This window comes from Podarcis gaigeae, assembly GCF_964106915.1.
Source record: "Podarcis gaigeae genome assembly, chromosome: 12".
NCBI lineage: Eukaryota > Metazoa > Chordata > Lepidosauria > Squamata > Lacertidae > Podarcis > Podarcis gaigeae.
Window position 1 is genome coordinate 28672995 of NC_139688.1, and position 19217 is coordinate 28692211.

The 19217-nt window shown below is 45.3% G+C and overlaps 1 protein-coding gene across 1 annotated transcript; it reads right to left on the minus strand.

Annotated features, from left to right (window-relative positions):
* Positions 1–200: 200 nt before the first annotated feature.
* On the minus strand, positions 201–19170 carry LOC310828205 (serum paraoxonase/arylesterase 2-like). The gene is made up of 9 exons (XM_083705378.1): positions 19030–19170; positions 10916–10986; positions 8106–8161; positions 6866–7031; positions 6539–6665; positions 5680–5880; positions 3000–3081; positions 2416–2544; positions 201–2004 (listed from the first exon to the last, which is right to left on the minus strand). The coding sequence occupies exons 1-9, from the start codon at positions 19101–19103 to the stop codon at positions 1846–1848; spliced, it is 1065 nt and encodes a 354-aa protein (XP_083561504.1). The 5' UTR covers positions 19104–19170; the 3' UTR covers positions 201–1845.
* Between the last annotated feature and the right edge of the window lie 47 nt (positions 19171–19217).

Below are 19217 nucleotides of genomic sequence, written 5' to 3' on the forward strand. Positions count from 1 at the left end.
CAAAGGGAGAAGCAGCAGGATCTGAAGGGCTGGGGGTGAAAGAGGCTTGGCTGGATGGACACATTTAGCCCATGGGTTTCAGGTTCCTGACCCCTGCCGTAGGGTGATGGGCAACCCAGTAGCTTTGAGATTGTCTTTCAGAGACTGCTGCGATTGCAATTTTCATAGGATGCATTTGGCTGAGATCAGCACAATCCAAAAACGTTTCAAAAGTTGTTTATTTACTTTATTAAGAAACCTAATTGACTTGATCTATACAGTTGAGCAATTCATTTGGCAGCCAACTTTTAAGTTAAAAATCAGCCTCTGCGATAAAGGAGTAGAACATACTGTAATATCCCTGCATTATACCTCTTGCATAAAGTTGATTGCATAGGTGACAGCTTGTTCTAGGCTCTCTGCCACGTTATTGCCAGGCTACTGCTAATAAGGTGAGGAAGAACTTTTCCTTCTCACCTGCAAAAGGAAAGGAGAAAACCCAACAGACTTCTACCCTTGGACAGACATTACCCAGCTTCTGCTGCTGCTGTTTGATGACACAGATAATATCCGATGAGCAAACTGCCAGTGGGACAAAAACTTTCTATACTTATGAACTGTGAAGTAAGCGCAAGCTGTGCTTTGGGACTGAAAAGGTGGTGCTTGGGCAAGAACCCAAGAACAGAGATACAGTCAGACCACTGGGCCCATGTAGCTCAGTAGAGTCTACACTGAATGGCAGCAGCTTGCCACTGTTTCAGAACTGGGAAATCTCCCATGCTTCCCTGGAGATGCCAGCAATCAAGTCTGGGTCATTTTGGGTGCAAAGCGTGTTCCTCTCTCTGAGCTCACCTGCTTCTTCTCTCCAAATATATAGAAGAGGTTTGGGGACATTATCCCACAGCACTGCAGGGCAGTGGCATGGTGCTCTTTTCAGAAAAAGAGAGGTTTGGTCATACCCTAACGCAGCTATGTGTCATCTGTGTAGGAATGCGGATTTCCACTTGCATATTCCTAGCCAGATGAGGAATAAATGCTGCTCTGCACATGGTTCCTCTCCTGGGTGCAGCTGTTGGGGAGGCACATGGAATTCTTGTTTTAAAATGCAGACAGTGCACCTATCAGGTGTTCAGAAAGAGGAGTGGGGAATGGATTTAGACCCATCTCCACTTCCTTTGGGGCAGCTGATAGGTGCAATTATAGCTCTTTTTAAAAGAGAGGGAAAGAGCGAGAGCTCTGAATCTATAGACGGAGTGGAATCAGATCCATCCCTCTTCAGGTCACGTTTGAAGCAGGCATTAAATGTGCCTCTTCCTAGGAATGACAGAAAGGCATAATTGCTAAGTATAAAGATTTCCTTAACAGTGGAAAAGGTGATACAGGAAGAGGAGCAACTCAGAATGCATGAGGTCTCAAATGTCCCTGCGAACCTTTTAGATGAAAGCCAAATCCTCCAGAAGCAGCAGGATCAATTAGTCATTAAGGATTACCTTTGATTCCCCCCATCCCACCAACAAATCACTCACTCCCACCAATAAAGTCATCAATGGTCATCCAGAAAAATCACAAATTAGCATCCATTTCTTTATGGATGCAGGCATTACTTGAGGTTCTCTGTTAAATTACACTGTCAAAAGAAGTCAACATAATCTTCCAGTGTTGCTGCTTTCCTTTTTAAAAAGGTATTTTTTCCTTGTGTTACCTCCTTCTTGAAGTGGGTGGTGGGTGAGGAAGGCCAGGAACATTCTTGTCAACTTTTATTGCAAAGTGTTTTGAAGTTAGCCATTTGAGAACTGCATCTGGTAGGAAGCTTGGCTCAGATTAAGGCTGACCTTTTCCGCTGTGACAAAGTCCAGGATGAGCAAACTACAGTTCACAGCGAAGAGCTCTGTGAAACACGGTGCCGATAATCAGCTGATTGTCGTATACGTTTGCAACTGAGCACCCCTGGATTATTGACCCGTCGTCGACATACACTTGGGTGACTACAGGCTTCTCAGAAAGGATGCCCTGGATACGTAGGACCTGAAAAATTGTGAAGAATAACATCAGCTAGTCTGACACATGCTATAAAATCTGTGCTAATGAGTCACGAGGCTGCCTTCTGTCACCACTTCAAAAATTCCACATTAACACAAGTTTGGTCTGAAAACTGTTCAAAATATGTTTAAAGAACTAAAAAGGTCCTCCTGTCAAATTTAAGGCAGAATCTTCTTGCTAAGGATGAATACCATCTCATTCCAGAGTGTTTTACTGCCCCCCACCCCCATTGATGTTGGACTTCATCTCCAAACCAGCACAGCCAATGGTCAGGGATGACTAGAGTAGCCTAACAACATCTGCAGGGACAAAGTCAATCACCATGCTCTCATTTATGCTGGCTGAAAAGCTTCCACACATTTTATCACACATCTTGCCAAAATAGTTCCTACTAACCTCTGAACCAGGAAGGTTTTCTGGATCATGGGAAATGAGTTTCATGCCATTGGGATGGCATCCCAGCCAAAGGTCTCCAGTGGAAGGATCGACCGATATGTTGTCAACTAGAGTGTCGACCGGCAATATCTGAAGCACCCAGAAAAAGCCACACAATGTGTAAGTAAAGCTTACAGCTGACATATGCAATGTTGAAAATACATTCTTTTACCCATAGCTAGCATTGTTTGCCTGACAACACACTTAAAAAATATATTTTTATTTATACATTTAAAAATGTACATCTCGCTTTTCACCACACTTGTCTCGAAGTGGCTTACAACAACAAGGTACGCAATATGCAAAATTTAAAACATAAATTAAATCTCCAAAATTTAAAACGGGAGGAGGAGGAGTATAACACATGAGAAGCATCCAGGTTGCAAAGGCTTCACTAAAGATAACAAACAGATGAGTATGCATGCACGCACATTCTAAACATAAAATAATATCAATGGGTGTGTGTGGAGAACAGCCTAAAATCCGTGGTTTCAGATATTCAGCATACCTGCATTAGTCTCATTTCTAAACTGGCCATGGCTTACCTTCAGAGGAGTTAAACTCAAATTCTCATGCTTTTCGAAGATGTGAATGCTTAGACCGAACAAGTCAGCAACATAGACATACCTTGAAATTAAATTAAACAGGTGAAAGTCTCTTTCATGAATGCCTTTTTAGCTACAGGTAAGAAAATAACTTTGGCTTGGAACACAATGAAATATTTCATGAATGCATTAATAAGAGGAGCTCAAAACAGACTGCCCTGGTGATATACAGTGCCAAGTTTTTTTTTAGGTGGGGGGATATACTAATTTGTGTAGTCCTCCTTCCTTCCTCTGGGAAATTCCTAAAATAGCAATAAGTTTACTTATGGCAGGGGTGGGAAATCTGTGGCCTTCCAGATGCTGATGAACTACTCCCAGCTTCTACCATCCCTGAACATTGTCCATGTTGGCTGGGCTGATGGAAGTCCAACAACATCTGGAAGGCCACAGATTCTCCACCCTTGCCTTGTGGTAACTGATCCTAGAGATTCATCCCTAGGATGAGGGAGGCAAGCACAGGCAACACCGCGGACTGCTCCAGTTGGACTGTCCCTTCCCTGATTCAATTTTACATGCTATATAATCTGTCTTAGTACTTTAAGGTTGCAAACCGCTTTGGGTGTCTTGGCAGAAAGGCGGTATATAAATGCAATGGATAACTAAATAAATGGGATGTTACCTATGTATTCCTCGAAACAGCAAGGAAACCAAAGATCCTGAAGAACCACCAGACAGTTCTCCCTATATTCATCCTTGCTAACCCATCTCAATTGGAGAGCATGCTCTCAAACAACGGTATTCTGGATTGGAACAGTATTGTGGGCTCATGCACTCTGCATGCCTCCTCTTTTTGGAGGGGAGAATGATGGTTTGCTGTTATATCCAAACTATGGTTTGCACAAACAAACCATTCAGATGCAACACCATTTGATTTGATGAGAGGGGGAAGGAGGAGGGGCTGTTCTGGTACAAGGCTAGTTCATGCAAACAGGGAAATGTGCACTTAGTACATTTGGGGGGGAGGGGATCCACTATCAATTATATAAGAAACAGTTATTTTATTTTTCTAACCTAAATAGAAGTATGTGAGTGGGGTGGGGAGAAGAGTCCTTATCATTCACACATTGCTCACACATTGATTTAGCACATTTAAAAGTTAATCCATCACTTCATTTTCACGGTAAGGTTGATGTCAAGTATGACATTAGCACTTTAGTTATTACATTTCAGGAAAACAAACACCACATTAGTTTAGCAAGCAGGGCTAGCAACTAAAAAACAGTTGTGTGCCCATCAGATTTCTTTTTTAAAAAGAAGCATCTGTTTGGAAAAGAAGCAGAAAGTGTTATTACTTTAATGTCAACAAGAACCAACCCACACTCTGCTGATTGACGCTGTTCTAAAAACAGCTCTGGAAAACGCAATGTGCTTGGACAAATGGAGGATGTTATGTAACCTTGGATCCTAGACCAATCAGGCTCCAGGAAGAAGTTAATCAGCCTATTAGGCTGGGAGGATCCTATAATGCAACAGCTGATTGGCCTGCAGGAAAGACCAATCAGGCTCCAGGGGGGAAGCAGAATCAGCCAATCAGACGGGACTCATTGTGTAAATAATGTATATAAAAGCCTGAGGATTGGGGGGCAATTCAATCACTGTTTTACAAGCTGCAATAAAGAGCATGAAATCACTACAGGACTCTGAGTATATTTCAGAGGACCACTGTAGGGACTGCCACCCACCCAACTCCGTGAGAATCACATAGGCATTTCTTGGATTTTCTGCTTGGAGCTCAAGTGAAAAAGCTTTCCATGCAGCAGTGGTGGGGAACTTTTGGCTCTCCAGATGTGCTGGGCTACATCTCTCATCCCTGACTGTTATCCATGCCAGTGGGGAGGACGGGGGGTGTAGTTCAACAATATCCAAAAGGCCAAAGGTTCGCCACACTTGCAAAAGATTATCAAGGGGTGTCCTGCCTTCCTCAAGCTTCTTCACTGGCCTGGGTTCCCACCAGCAGAAGCCCACACAAGGATTTCAGCTCTCCCCCCCCCCCTTTCCCACTGGCTCGGGCATGTGTGTCAGGAGGACAGCCTGTCAGCTGGGGCAGGAGAAGGCAGATCGCTCTGTCAGTGAAAAGCAGTGGAAAATTTGCTTAGCTCTATGTTGAATTCCTCCCTTAGTTGGTACAGTAGAAGATTTGTTTCCAGGGGGGAGAGGAGGAAAACCCTCCAAATAACTCATGTGAGTAAAGAAGGGTTACTATCCACTGGCTGGGACCCAAAGCTAGTACAAACATAGACCCAGATAAGTCAATTTAAATATTAACAGTGAAATGCTATCGTGCAATGTAGACACTCAGATGAATTACAGCTTAAACCAAGAGACAATGAGTTGTACCTTCTGTTTGTTCACTTTATTGCCAAGATAAAAGTTATCAGAAATATCAGGGCATGATGAGGACCCCATTGCTGCCGTTTACATTTATTACCCATTACTGCTCTTTCTTTAGTTGTTGTAATGTATGTGGGGGGTTTTAAAACTGTGCTTAAATCTGAACTCTCTTTCCTGTATTTATGTTAGCCTCTTTGAAGACTGCATTGACTAAAGGAGAGCAATATTTTATTTTATTTTAAAAAATACCTTTACGGCGTATAAGCCACGCCACCTGCAAGATACCTACTTCCCGTCAGGTGAAATGTTAATGCCATTGGCAGAGTAAAATCCTGACGCCACTTCTTTAACTTCTTTCGGACTGTAGTAGACAACATTTGTCCAGGTAAGGCCTATGAATGTTTCCAAGTAGATCAAGATGAGCTCTGTGAAATAGTGGTCATTGGTGGCATAGAAACTGTCAGGACCCAGAGCCACAATATCATTCACACTAGGACGAAAAAAGGAGAAGAGTAAATAAAAATACGGTTGTCACCTAAGCTGCTATGTAGAGACATAGCAAGTTGTATACCAGACATGGCAAGGTTTACAGGCAGGCAGGCTTATTCAGTTTTCCACTTGTCTTCCCTAACTTGTTGTCCTCCTGATGTTCTTGGAACAAAACTCCTATCATCCTTGCTGGCTGGGGCTGATGGGAGTCAGAATCCAGAACATCTGGAAGGCACAAGTCTGCGTATGAGCATTCACAATTGCATACCATACCATCAAGCAAGCCAAGAGTGATCTCAGTTCCCTTGAGTGCCAGACCTTATTCAGACAAAATGGTACCATCCACACACAGGAGGGAGGTATCAGCCAACAGAGGGTGCAGGAGGGCAGGCAGTGGGGAACCTGAAGCTTGCAGTATAAACAAAACTCTGCAGTAAAACCCTTAATCAGGGCTGAACATGCCCAGTGAGCGTGGAATGCTGACAACTGAAAACCAAGGGCAAAATGGAACCCTGGGCAGGGATCCTGCATGGCGCAACATTTCATTGCAGGTCCAACTTGCAAGTAATAAGTAGCTGTTCTGCATATTGTACAGAGTGCTTGGCATAAATTAAAACGGGCTCTTCAAAGGAGACAGAATTGTTTTAGATATTATATACCTTGGCAGAAGCTCGTGTTTGATCGTTTTCAAGTGCACCAGAGAATTGTCGTCCTCCACGAATTTAAATAGCTCTACCGTTGACTTCTGATGTGGGTGATTTACGACAAAGAGGTACACAGTGTCATCTAGGGAAAGGCAAAAACTGAATGAGTCTGACAAAACAAGCAATGAAGTATGAGTGAACCTATGGAGAACGTATACGGGGAAATGAAGCAGCTCTCAGCAGCTGCCCCGTCTAGGGAGAGGAAGGAATGGCTACAGATGTGAAACAATAAACAGAATAAATACTGTTTTATCAGCCTTCCTTATGGGCAAATCTACTTACCATCATCAATATATAAGCTGATCCCATGAGGGTTAAAGGATGCCAGATCAAACCCCCGGCTGATTCTCAGCTCAACAGGTCGAGGATTGTCTTCTTTTAGATCCATAAGAAGTATTTCTCCTCTTTTATTAGGGGCAAGCGATACTATTCCGGGGTATTTCAAACCCTTTGCAAACAAAGAAAGCAGGCCTTTTGTCACATGAAGGGTTAGGAAGATCTCAGAGAGATGTTTTCATAACTCATCTGTTTTCCTTGGATATTCACTGAAATGCTAAGCTGTGGTCCTCCAAATGTTGCTGAACCACAACTGTCATCATCCCTAACCATGGGCTGCACTGGCTGGCTGGGTTTGATAGGAGCTCCTGTCCGGCAACAGCCAGGCGGCCACAGTTTAGCCATTGCTGCTTTAAAATAGCTATGTAAAGGTAAAGGGACCCCTGACCATTAGGTCCAGTCGTGGCCGACTCTGGGGTTGCGGCACCCATCTCGCTTTATTGGCTGAGGGAGCTGGCGTACAGCTTCCGGGTCATGTGGCCAGCATGACTAAGCCACTTCTGACAAACCAGAGCAGCACACGGAAACGCAGTTTACCTTCCCGCCGGAGTGGTACCTATTTATCTACTTGCACTTTGACGTACTTTCGAACTGCTAGGTGTGCAGGAGCAGGGACCAAGCAATGGGATTTAGCATTGGCCATCACGGGGATTCGAACCGCCGACCTTCTGATCAGCAAGTCTTAGGCTCTGTGGTTTAACCCACAGTGCCACCCACGTCCCAAAATAGCTATGTAGTCCAGGTTTATTAGGGCTTCCCCTAAATTCCACCAATAGATGGATTACATTATCCCTCAATGCCTTACTGTGTGGTCAGTAGAGAAACCATGTAGGGGGGAACCCAGCCCTGCTGCACCAGTCCACTTGGGAGAAGGCTTTGTTTTATTTATTTATTTTACACTACTAAGTGGCTTTTAGCCTCTTAGCATGCTGGGGTGGTGGGGGAAGGCTAGTAATGGTGACCTAATCTTCAAGCCCACCCTTGCACCCTCTAACCATCAGTCTCTAATGAGTACCCCTGCATTCTGCCCAGTTACGTACAGCGTGAAAGGCATTCTGTTGAAAACAAGGGGTGTGTTTGTGTGGGAATAGAATAGATCTGGCCTGCAATTTTCAAGTATTCCTTCGGTGCATTGCAAACGCAAGCCCAGCCTTCCCTGAAAGACAAGGCTGCTGGGATAACTTACAGAACTAATGAAAGCCAGGCCATTAGGAAGTATGTCAATATCTTCGGAGCCAGTTTCTGCAAAGGAAAAAAAGAAGAAAGATCTTGCTCAGACACATCCATACAATGCAATAGAGTACAAGGTTGCTTCTTTTAAAGTACTGGGACATAGACTGCATTATTCTGAGTCACTGCACCTTACACGTGTGTAAGAAACATGCACCATGGAAGCAATGAGAGAACAGCCCCACCAAACTGTTACTCAGAACCCCACGCCAAGGAGAGACAGGAATTCAGAGGCAACAAGCTGGGCCAGTGCTAAATTCTCTTTTATCTGCGGCTGGAAGCTGCAAAAGGCTCTGGTTGCTATGGTGATCTTTGCCCATCCACAAAAAGCAAATGCAATGGAGAGGAATGGCTGAGAGGCTAGCTAACCTTCAGCTGGGAAATGTGCCAGGGGGAGGGTGTGTTGCATAGGCCAAGGCTCTTGTGAAGATCTTGGGGCTTGGCTCTATCTGCTGACATGTTTGCTCTGCATCGGCATTAGGAGCACACAAGTTGTCACAGCTCTTATCGTGCACAAGTTGAAACCTCTCCCGCTGGCACACAATGCCAGTGTGCTCAGAATATCACCCTCCAGCGATGCTGAGTCAGCACCCTCAGTAGGCTCCCTGAACTTAGCTGAGGCACACACTGATAAACCCCTTAGGCAACATCTGACTTTCTTGTCAAGAGTTGAAAGAACAGGCAGCAGACCCTCTGCTAATCTCAGGACCCTGGCAAACGCTCAGCCCTGCCACACCCTGCAAACAGCCTGCCTTCTGAAATAAGGGGTGTGGGAAGTCTGGTATTATTCAATACTGAAGGTATTATTATTGTGGTTTTGCCAGAAGAAAAAATAGTGAAACACCTAAATATCAGTCCATACAGAGCAAACCACAGTGCTAAAATAAAACAAAACAAATATTTCAGTGTTCTTTTACTGCCAAGAATGACTAGTTATATAAGAATTTGAACTTGTAAGGGACTCACGCTAGGTGTAGCTCACCTTGGTACCAGAACCTGTAATGATTGGAATGTCAAAACTAGGACTTGGAAGGCCCAGGCTAAACTCTCTGGGTTATCTTCAGCCAGTCACTGTCTGTCAGGCCAAACTACCTCACAGGGTTGTTGTAAAGATTTAAAAAAGGAAGGGGGAAGGAAGAGTGCATGCCATAATGATCTCCTTGGAGGAAAACATGGGTTAAAAAACATAACCAAAAAATTAATATTTTGTGGCAAACACAGCTGCTGTATGTAGATTGGTGTTTCCTCAGCAGACATGGAAAGTGGGGGAAACATGCATTCAGAAGTGGAGGAATCTCCAGAGACAGGGTCCTCGGGCATGTGCATAAGGGGGTGCATCTGTGGCAATACCAATGCACACACAAAAACTATGTTTGCTGCATAGAGTGTGCAGCTGGCCTCAGCCGCTAAGGAAGAATGCATTCCTCAATCCTTACCTTAGGTCAAGCTTGCAACAACTGCACCAAATGTTTGAGCCTCTGTACAAGAACTACAGCTTAGAGCAGGCTTCCCTAACATGGTGCCCTCCAGATGTTTTGAACTACCATTCTTATCCACCCCAGGCAGCATGGCTAATAGTTGGGGGTGACATGAGTTGTAATCCAAAACATCTGGAAGGCGTTGAGGGAATGACGATTTAGAGAGGAGTCCCATCCCCAATACAGTATACTTTTGGCATATGCCAACTCTCATCATTTGATTACATTATTGATGTGAGACAGGAACAACTTCAGCTGTCATTTCAACATCTCTTGAGTCAATCGTGTCCCCGACAGCTTCCAGAATCCGTCCCTGTCTAAGGCATGTTGCCAGCAGATCCAAGAGGATTACAGAGGGCCAATTCAAGAGTGTCGGTTCAAATTGGTACTCTGGTGGTTTTAAGAAAGGGTAAGCATTTATAGAGTACTAGTTCCCCCTGGATTTCAAGTGTGCGACCAAGTCAATAAAAACAAAATATCATAGGAAGTGGCCTAGTCAAGACTGTGTATCGTCTACACCAGAGGTGGCTGATTTGTGCCAAGGTTGCTGGATTACAACTACCATCAGCCTCAGCCAGCATCCCATTCAGGGATGCTTCTTCAGAGTCTCCTATAGAAGGGCTTAAACTGGAAATATCAGGTATCAGCCCTGGGCTGCTTGGCATGCCAGCTGAATGAATGGGTCTTTACCACAAATGCCCACCTGTAAGGGTTTTAAGTCTTGTTTTAAATGTGTCTTTTGCTTTGTGCCTTTAACGGCTTTTAATTATCGTAAATTGCCTTGAGACGGTGTTTTAGAAGGCAATTAATAAATCAACAATAATAGTAATAATGCAAAGAATGCCCTCCACTAATTGAGCTAAGGTCCCTGCATGGTCATTTACTTCACTGGTCTTCAGCTGATGGACTGCAGCCTGACCCAAGGTGGGATGCAACAGGAGCACGACTATCATGCATGCAAATATATGGTAAGAAAAATAGGAAATAGGTCCCCAAATGGATCTTGGAATTAAACGTGGCTCCTGAGTCTGAGAAGGCTGAAGATACCCAATTTAGTTTTCACAACCAGCCTGCAGACCCAATCTCTGTTCTTTTCTGCACAATTCCATATAAATACTATTTACGTAACAATAATACTAATGAAGCGCCTCTAAAAACAAAGCCAAGTACAAAAATTGAGACGATGTAAATCCCTCTGGAAAGAGGGTTATATAAATAGGCATAGAAAGGATGGAGAAAAGAGAATTCGGAGGGAATAAACGCAAACAAAAGCATGGAGGAGACCTACCAATTCCTTTTATAAGGTGACAGTTTGGGAGCCGCTTCGGTTTATATTCTCGCGAGGCACACAATCTATGTCTGGAGGAGAAAGCAAATATAAACGTAGACTTAAAATGGGAATTATGGAAGAGCAAAAGCAGAGCCCTACCAAATCTGCCCCATCTAGTCATAGTGAGCCATCAGATGCCTCCAGGAAGTCCACTCACAGGGCAAAGAGAACAGCCCTCTCTTGTGTTTGCTCCCCAGAACTGGTACCTTGGGCTCAGACTGGTCAACTATTCACATTTAAAGGCATTGTGCCCCTCTCCCCAAAGGGCTTTGGTGCATGCATTCCTCCCTATAGCCTTTCTGATGGGTTCATTACCAAATTCTACCTCCATTCAGATGACACTTATAACTCCTTTGGCTGGAATGGAATGCTCCCTACTTCCAGCGAGCTTCCCTCCCACCGGCCCAGTCAGTATAAGCTGGATATAAATGGCATGATTAATCCAGAAATGCCTTGAGTCTTGCAGAGCAGTCCTAAACATGTGTACTCAAAATTATGTCCCGTTGAGTTCAACAAGGTTTGTTCTCGGCTAAGTGGGTAGAGGACTGAAGGCTTAGATCAGGGGTCAGCAGCCTTTTTCAGCTGTGGGCCGGTCCAGCGTCCCTCAGACCATGTGGTGGGCCGGACTATATTGGGGAGGGGGGAATGAACAAATTCCTATGCCCCACAAATAACCCAGAGATGCATTTAAAATAAAAGGACACATTCTGCCCATGTAAAAAGACGCTGATTCCCGGAACATCTGCGGGCCAGACTGAGAAGGCAATTGGGCTGCATCTGGCCCCCGGGCCTTAGGTTGCCTACCCTTGGCTTAGATACTAAGCCATCACCAGGGTGTATGTGTGTGAGAGTGTGTGTGTGTGCAGTGCATCTCACAGAAGAGTGCTTCAGGGAAAGGACTGCTCTTTAATGAGGGCAGGACAGTCAGAACTGCAACTGACACTGGCTTTAACTTTAATAATTTGTTTCGGAGCTTGTTTTTCCCCTCCCTTCTCCCTCCCATTCCTTCTTTCTTCCATGTGTCAAGTCTTTTTAAGACCATGGGCCTGAGGGCAGGGACTGTCTTACCAAAAAAACAACAAACACCAAAAACAGTTCTAAGCCCCTGAGTGTCTTTTTCATCCAGTACTTCCGAAACCAAGAACTATTGTGCCCTTCGATTTCATGATTTTATGAGCTGCCATTGTTTTAAGGAGACCCAGATGTTTTCTGTTGCAGAGACTAGAACTGCCTTTTTGAAGCCAATGAGGAACCGTTGCAGGGGGGAATCATTTTAGGACATGTCAGTACACCACACACCCGTGTCTGCCTTTATCTTTCCCGAAGGTTTGTAGCATGGTGAGCAGAAGATTGCAAGATATGGTGCTAAGCTCAGCTCCCAGCAGCAGTAGCAAAGGAAACACCCCTGTTCCTATGGTGTCACAGTGTTCCCCAATGCCCACTGCTGAATAGGCAACACCATCAGTATTGACTTAATAGTGCCATTGAAAACATGATTTGGAAGCTAGGAAAACTTGGAAAAGGTAGGAGGAATCAGCCACACCCTGCTTAGCTTTATTGCATGTTGTGCCATCCAATGCATGTATTAAAGGACCTTTGAAAAGGCTTTCAACCAGACTTCCTCAACCTCGGCCCTCCAGATGTTTTGAGACTACAATTCCCATCAACCCTGACCACTGGGCCTGCTAGCAAGGGATCCTGGGAGTTGTAGGTCAAAAACATCTGGAGGGCTGAGGTTGTGGAAGCCTGCTTTAAACTAAAGGACCATCTCACTTGGTAGCAGTCATGTAGGGCAGAGTGTTTTCCATACCTCCCCACTCCCCGCTCCGAATATTTTCAGCTTCATAAGTTCATTTGTAGCAATGAATGGGTGTCAACTGCAAATTGTGAAAGTTTCCATACACAAAAATAGCTTTGTCTACTAAACAAACAAAAGTAAAACAAGAAAGCTAAATAGGCCAAGCTGATGCACACTGAAATTTTACTCTCTTCGAATTAACATAACTAAAAGATTGCCAGCAATGGCAGTGATTACCGTATATGACTTTCCTTCTATTGCAGAACAAATTTCCGCTTGGGTGGTGAATCACATTCAGGTTAGTCAGTTCATACAGATCACAGACTGCCTCAGGTGCACACCATACATTTAAAGCATATTAAAAGCACACACACACCCTGAAGATTCCTGGGAACTGTAGTTTATCCCTCACAAAGCTGCACTTCCCAGCACCCTTGCCAAACTACAGTTCCCAGGATACTTTGGGGCAGGGGGAAATGTGCTTTAAATGCATGTTGTGTACAAAATCTCATTGAAGATCTCTTGGGAAATGGAAAGCCACAGTTAATTGGCATTTTTATGCCAATGCACAAGAAAGAGCATTGGCACTTTGGACTGCATTCATTGCCTAGGTCCAACTGCAGCTTTTAGTCTCCACAATTTTAGATTCAGGTGGTAGCCGTGTTGGTCTGACACAGTCGAAATAAATTAAAAAATTATTTGTCCAGTAGCACCTTAGAGACCAACTTTGTTTGTTCTGCGTATAAGCTTTCTACCCAGAACAAACTTAGTTGGTCTCTAAGGTGCCTCTGGACAAATAATTTTTTAATTTAATTTATTTGGTCTCCACAGTTTGAGTGGTAGCAACCAGCAGAGATAATTCAGGTATGAGCAATGCAAATGGTGACAATCCAACCCATGATTGTTTCAGTGTAACCCTGTGGACACAGTAGAACGCTAAAGCACATTGGAAGCTCATTCTTTTCCTCAGACAATTCTGGGGATGGTAGTTTACCCATCACAAAGTTACAATTCCCAGGAACCCTTAACAAACTACAGTGCCCAGAATTCCTTGAAGGAAATAATGTGCTCCAAATGTGCTTTAAATGAAGAGATATCAACCCTGTGAGACATGTTAGACCGAGGTGGCTGATGCTAGTGAGCTTTGTGGCTCAAGCAGTTGGAACAAACTACATTGAAAGACTTGGGAAATGTTTGTTTTGGACAATCAATGGTTTAAAGGGAAAACTTCTCAAATATTTAAAGAGATTGCCCAAGGGCAGACTGGACAAGGCATTATAAGATCACCTAAAGGACAGGCAAAATACGGTGGGCTCAGGTTAGAACAATGATCGCTTAGGGTACAACCCAAGAGGAAAGATCTCCTACCTCACTGCAATGAATGGAAGCTACAGAAGGGTACTCCTGCACAGCTTGCTTTCAATTTAGTGGGGCTTGCATAAGAGATCTCCCCAGTCAACTGTGCTCTTACAATGGCTGTCGGGGGGGGGGGGACCTCCTGGTTCAGTTCAATTAGGCAATGGAGGACTCTGTGGAATTTCCCCCCTAGAAGTTTCAAGAAGGAATTGGATGGACAGCTGTCAGATATGGTTTAAATCAGCGGTGGCTGGCCATTTCTGGCCTGAGGTCTGCAGTTACCTACTGCCAGCTCCCCAAGGGGTCAGAACAGAAGCGGGCAGGTCCTCCCCACAATCTCTCTCTCTCTCACCCACCAAGCGACACAACCTGCTTCCATGCAGATTAGCTGAGGAGAGCTATGCTCCCTCACACAGGAGTCCCTGATGATGTCTCAATAAATATTTCACAGAAAATACTTCCAGGGATTCCTAACATTGCTATCTGCTGGAAGGACCACATTAATAGAATACAACAGACAAAACCATGGCTGCCCATGCTCTATTGCACAGCAGTCTCCAGACAATAGTTGCTATCCCTTTGCCTTGCCCCAATTCTTTTTTTTTTTTTTGTTACAACTTCAATATCTACCTCCACTTTACTGCTGTGTTAGCAAGATTGCAACATAGCAGGCTTGCACTGCAAAGGCCTCTTGTCACAGTGTAAATAACCTGAAATGAGTATACAGTACATTTCCATGGCACTTTAACCAAAGATTCAATGTACAGTGGTACCTCAGGTTACATACGCTTCAGCTTACATACGCTTCAGGTTACAGACTCTGCTAACCCAGAAATAGTGCTTCAGGTTAAGTACTTTGCTTCAGGATAAGAACAGAAATCGTGCTCTCGCGGTGCGGCAGCAGCAGGAGGCCCCATTAGCTAAAGTGGTGCTTCAGGTTAAGTACAGTTTCAGGTTACGTATGGACCTTTGGAACGAATTAAGTACTTAACCTGAGGTACCACTGTACATTTTTTGGGACGCAGGTGGCGCTGTGGGTTAAAGCCTCAGCGCCTAGGACTTGCCGATCAAAAGGTCGGCGGTTCGAATCCCTGCGGCGGGGTGCGCTCCCGCTGCTCGGTCCCAGCGCCTGCCAACCTTGCAGTTCGAAAGCACCTCCGGGTGCAAGTAGATAAATAGGGACCGCTTACCAGCGGGAAGGTAAACGGCGTTTCCGTGTGCGGCTCTGGCTCACCAGATGCAGCTTTGTCACGCTGGCCACGTGACCCGGAAGTGTCTCCGGACAGCGCTGGCCCCTGGCCTCTTAAGTGAGATGGGCGCACAACCCCAGAGTCTGGCAAGACTGGCCCGTACGGGCAGGGGTACCTTTACCTTTACCTTTTTACCACTGTACATTTACTTGGAAATAAACCTGGGTGTCATCTCTTCGTTCTTCACCCTAGTAAGGAATGTTTGCATCCTAACCTTTTTAAAAAATCTTTTGTATTGCAGCAACGCTTTTCAACTCCCCATGAACACCCCATTATATTTATTGTGTTTTGATACGGTTCATCCTCGCTAGGAAGGATTTTGCACAACTAGTTTTGTTTCCTCTGAACACGCACCGGGAGTTACTTCTTGCATAAATGCTCTCATCAGTAACACAAATATGCAGTCTTGGCTTAATATCTTCCCGCTGGAGTGGGAAGCCTATGTGATCCGTCTGCAGTTTGCAACAGAATAACGGGGCCTCAGTATCACTGATGTGCAGCTATTTGAATTATGCTGATTCCAGCTGTGACAACAGTACACTTACCCACCACTGCTGAGCAATGAAAAACTCCATATTCCTCATTCAAACCCAAATTGTGTAGCATATAAAACTGTTATCTGAAGGCGGGTAGCTGGTTGTATGAAAAAGAAAACTGCTTGTTGCTGTCCAGGTTTACAAAAGTAAAATACGATGCCATTGTTATTTCCTTAACTGCAGGTTTCCCTGGCTATGTTTGTTTATTATGCCCTCTTATAATTTTCCGCCATGTGTAATCCTGCGAGATAGCTAGTTAGCAACCCAAACATACATGCAAGTGTAATGAATGAACTAAAATGAATGGGACCCATTTTAAGGCAAATGTTTTAAGTTTGGGGATGTTTGGCTGCCTTATTCTACACATTTGCAACCAAGAGGTCTTAACAAATAATTCTCTACAGAGAACTATGGCAAGCATTATTGCAAATTATGCTCCCTGGTCAAACTGGAAATGAAGGTTGTCATTGGCTGTTGACAAGAGTGCATTAACACCGAGAGGTTAGTTTGCAAACCAAAGAGCATTCATGCCAGATCACTAGGGATATCACAGAGCAAAGTGTCTGCAGATCAAGAAACAGGGACAAAAATTAAAAACAAATAAATGGATATCCCTTTTCTTCCCCTCCAACCCCCCCCCCCCACCAAGCCCAGAGGACCGCAAACCTCTTCCTTCCAATTAACTGTCCAATTAGCAGAGTGCTTACTCATAAACCAAAATAGATGCTGGCTTCATAATTAGTTTATATTACATTTATGCACCATTCAGAAGGTTGACATTTAACAACCTTTGTCCCTCAGCCAGAACAGAGAGTCTTATTACTCCAAACACAAGACAAAGTACATAAGTAACTGCAACTCAGCCCTGCAAAGTAATATGAAATATGAAACTGGTGATTTTTTGCCCAGGCACTCCCACTTCCAGCGCAGGAATCCAGTTAAAGGAAAACTGCGTGAGAAAGCAACCCACAGGAACAAGGAAGGCCTGCCATTTCCTTCTGTATGCCCCCTTTGCTCTTAAAAACCAGACTTCCCTCCTATTAACCCACCCCCAGCTTTATGTACGACTGAGGCAGTCATATCCACACCATACATTTAAAGCACTCTTCCCAAATAATACTGGGAACAGTAGTTTGCTAAGGGTGCTGACTGCACAGAGCTATTTCCAACAACGAACTACAGTTTCCATGGTTCACCATGCCCGTAAAATTGTATAAGAACACTTTTTAATGCTTGGTGCAGTCTCAAGACTTACAGTGTGTGTGTTCTCATCCATTTAAAGCACTCTTAAAGCACACTCCATCTTGGCTGTGAGTCCTGAAGACCTGTTCCCTACCTTGCTGGCCATTTTCCAGCTGGCTTGACTGACTCCAGCTGCAAAAGCTGAACAAACTCTTGGGTTAGGGTGCTGTTGGGGGGTTGTTGCTGGTTTTATCCATGTCTTTATTTTAGATCTTGGGATTTATGTGGTGGAAATAGTTGTGCATTTTTTAATCTTTTGTTTATTGTTTATGACTACCTGTGTTATGTCATAGTTATGTATTTTTCAGGCTGTAAGCTGCCTTCGGCATGGTTTAAACTGCAGAAAGGCATCATACAAATAAAAGTAAGTATGCATATATACAGTGGCGTAGCGTGGGGGTGCAGGGGGGCCGGCCGCACCGGGCGCAACATCTGGGGGTTAGGGTTAGGGGGCGCAAATCCACGGGTTAGGGGGCGCAAATCCACGGGTTAGGGGGTGCAAATTACTTGCCTTGCCCCGGGTGCTGACAACCCATGCTACGCCACTGCATATATAAACTCAAGATTTGCTACGCTCATACATGCGTTGAGCAGAAGATGCAAACAAGTACATTTGCAACAGCCTTGGCTCATTGGGGGCCACAAATGGGTTTAGTTCTCTCGCTACCTCTACCTCAACTGTGTAATGAATTTTGCCAAGAGTAGCAGCAAAGCTTAGTCAGTGCAGAACTTGACATGGTTGCAGCAAAGACACTTCCCCAAACCTCATGAATGTAGAGTAGCTTCTTGTGTGCTGCAAGGGGTGTTGGGGGGAGGGAGTGCTTAACCCTTTCCCCAAACTGAATTTTAGGCGGATTGCTGTCAATTCTCTCCAGCAGATAGGAAGAGGCCATTTCCCTACCAGCTGGGCTTACTTTCAAATTCTGGAGCCCAAGGGGAGGAAGTGAGAAGAATAACCTGTTAAAATTGGGGAAACTGGCAGATAATGAGTTAAGCATCCCCTCCCCTTCCCCCACTTCCATTCTTTGGGAAACAAAGAGAGCCTCAGTGCCTTGTTCTGCCCACACCAGGGATGAAATGCAAGCAAGCAGCAGCCGACCCGCTATTTTAGGAGGGGCAGAAGACATTGAGATGACATTATATATCTTGCCCGGAGAATCTAGGCGCTAGGGCTAAACAAAGGGTCGAGGCTTCCAGCCGAACCCCCACCACGTTCTAACCTAATTTAGCGGAGGAAACTTTCCCAGGGCCCAACAAGGCAGTTGGTCCTGAATTCTTCTCTTTAAAACAAGAGGGCCAGAAGCCAGGAAAGCAGCGAGCTCCCTCAGTTTTGAATCACACGTCTTAGGAACCGTTTTCTTCTTTTCTTTTTTAACGCCTGGATCAGACGGCCCCAAAATTTACGCTTTTGCTGCTGCGTTTCCTTCTAAACGCGCAGAGGAGGCTGCAGAATCCCAGCCACTTGCAGCGCCGCGATCCTATGGCTCCTAACTCCGAGGAGAGCCCCGCGGAGTTCAGCGGGGCTCTGACGGCCAGGGACCAGCTTTCGGCTGCGATCCTGCTGCTGCTGCCCACGTTTTCCCTGGCGGTAAAGCGCGCCACTGAAATCGCAGGATGGCACCGTGAGCAAGCGAGCGAGGGGACGAAAGGGAACCGAACGGCAGATCCCCAAACCAAAGAGCACAGTCGGATCTAACGCCTGCCTGCGCCTCCTTTTGCGCCTCGCTTCCTCCCTCCAGCCCCGCAAGAGGGTTAAAGGCAACAGGGGCAGCCCGATCCTATGCGGAGTGAACCTCCATCTGAACGCGATGAACTCCCGGAGCGAGTCCCCCACCCGAGGATTACTTCGCCAGTAAACAAGCCGAGCGCGGCGCCGAGGGAGCAACTTACCGAAATCCCATCAGCCTTTCCCCGATCAGGGCGCCCAGGACCCCGACGACAGCGAGTGCCAGCAGCTTCCCCATGGCTCAGCCCCCGACGGTCCGCAGGCGACTGTCAGCCGGCAAGTTCAACAGGAAGTTTCCCCCCTCCCCGCCCGCCTCGGATTGAGCCGCGGAGTCGGCAGCGCCTCCCACCTG

Excerpts from the sequence above, each read along its gene's own strand:
- LOC310828205 (XM_083705378.1), bottom strand. The coding sequence starts at position 19,103 with ATGGGGAAGCTGCTGGCACTCGCTGTCGTCGGGGTCCTGGGCGCCCTG. Across the intron at positions 10,987-19,029 it reads GAAAGGCTGATGGGATTTCG|ACATAGATTGTGTGCCTCGC; the intron begins GTAAGTTGCTCC and ends TTTCTCCTCCAG. Across the intron at positions 8,162-10,915 it reads TCACCTTATAAAAGGAATTG|AAACTGGCTCCGAAGATATT; the intron begins GTAGGTCTCCTC and ends TTTCCTTTGCAG.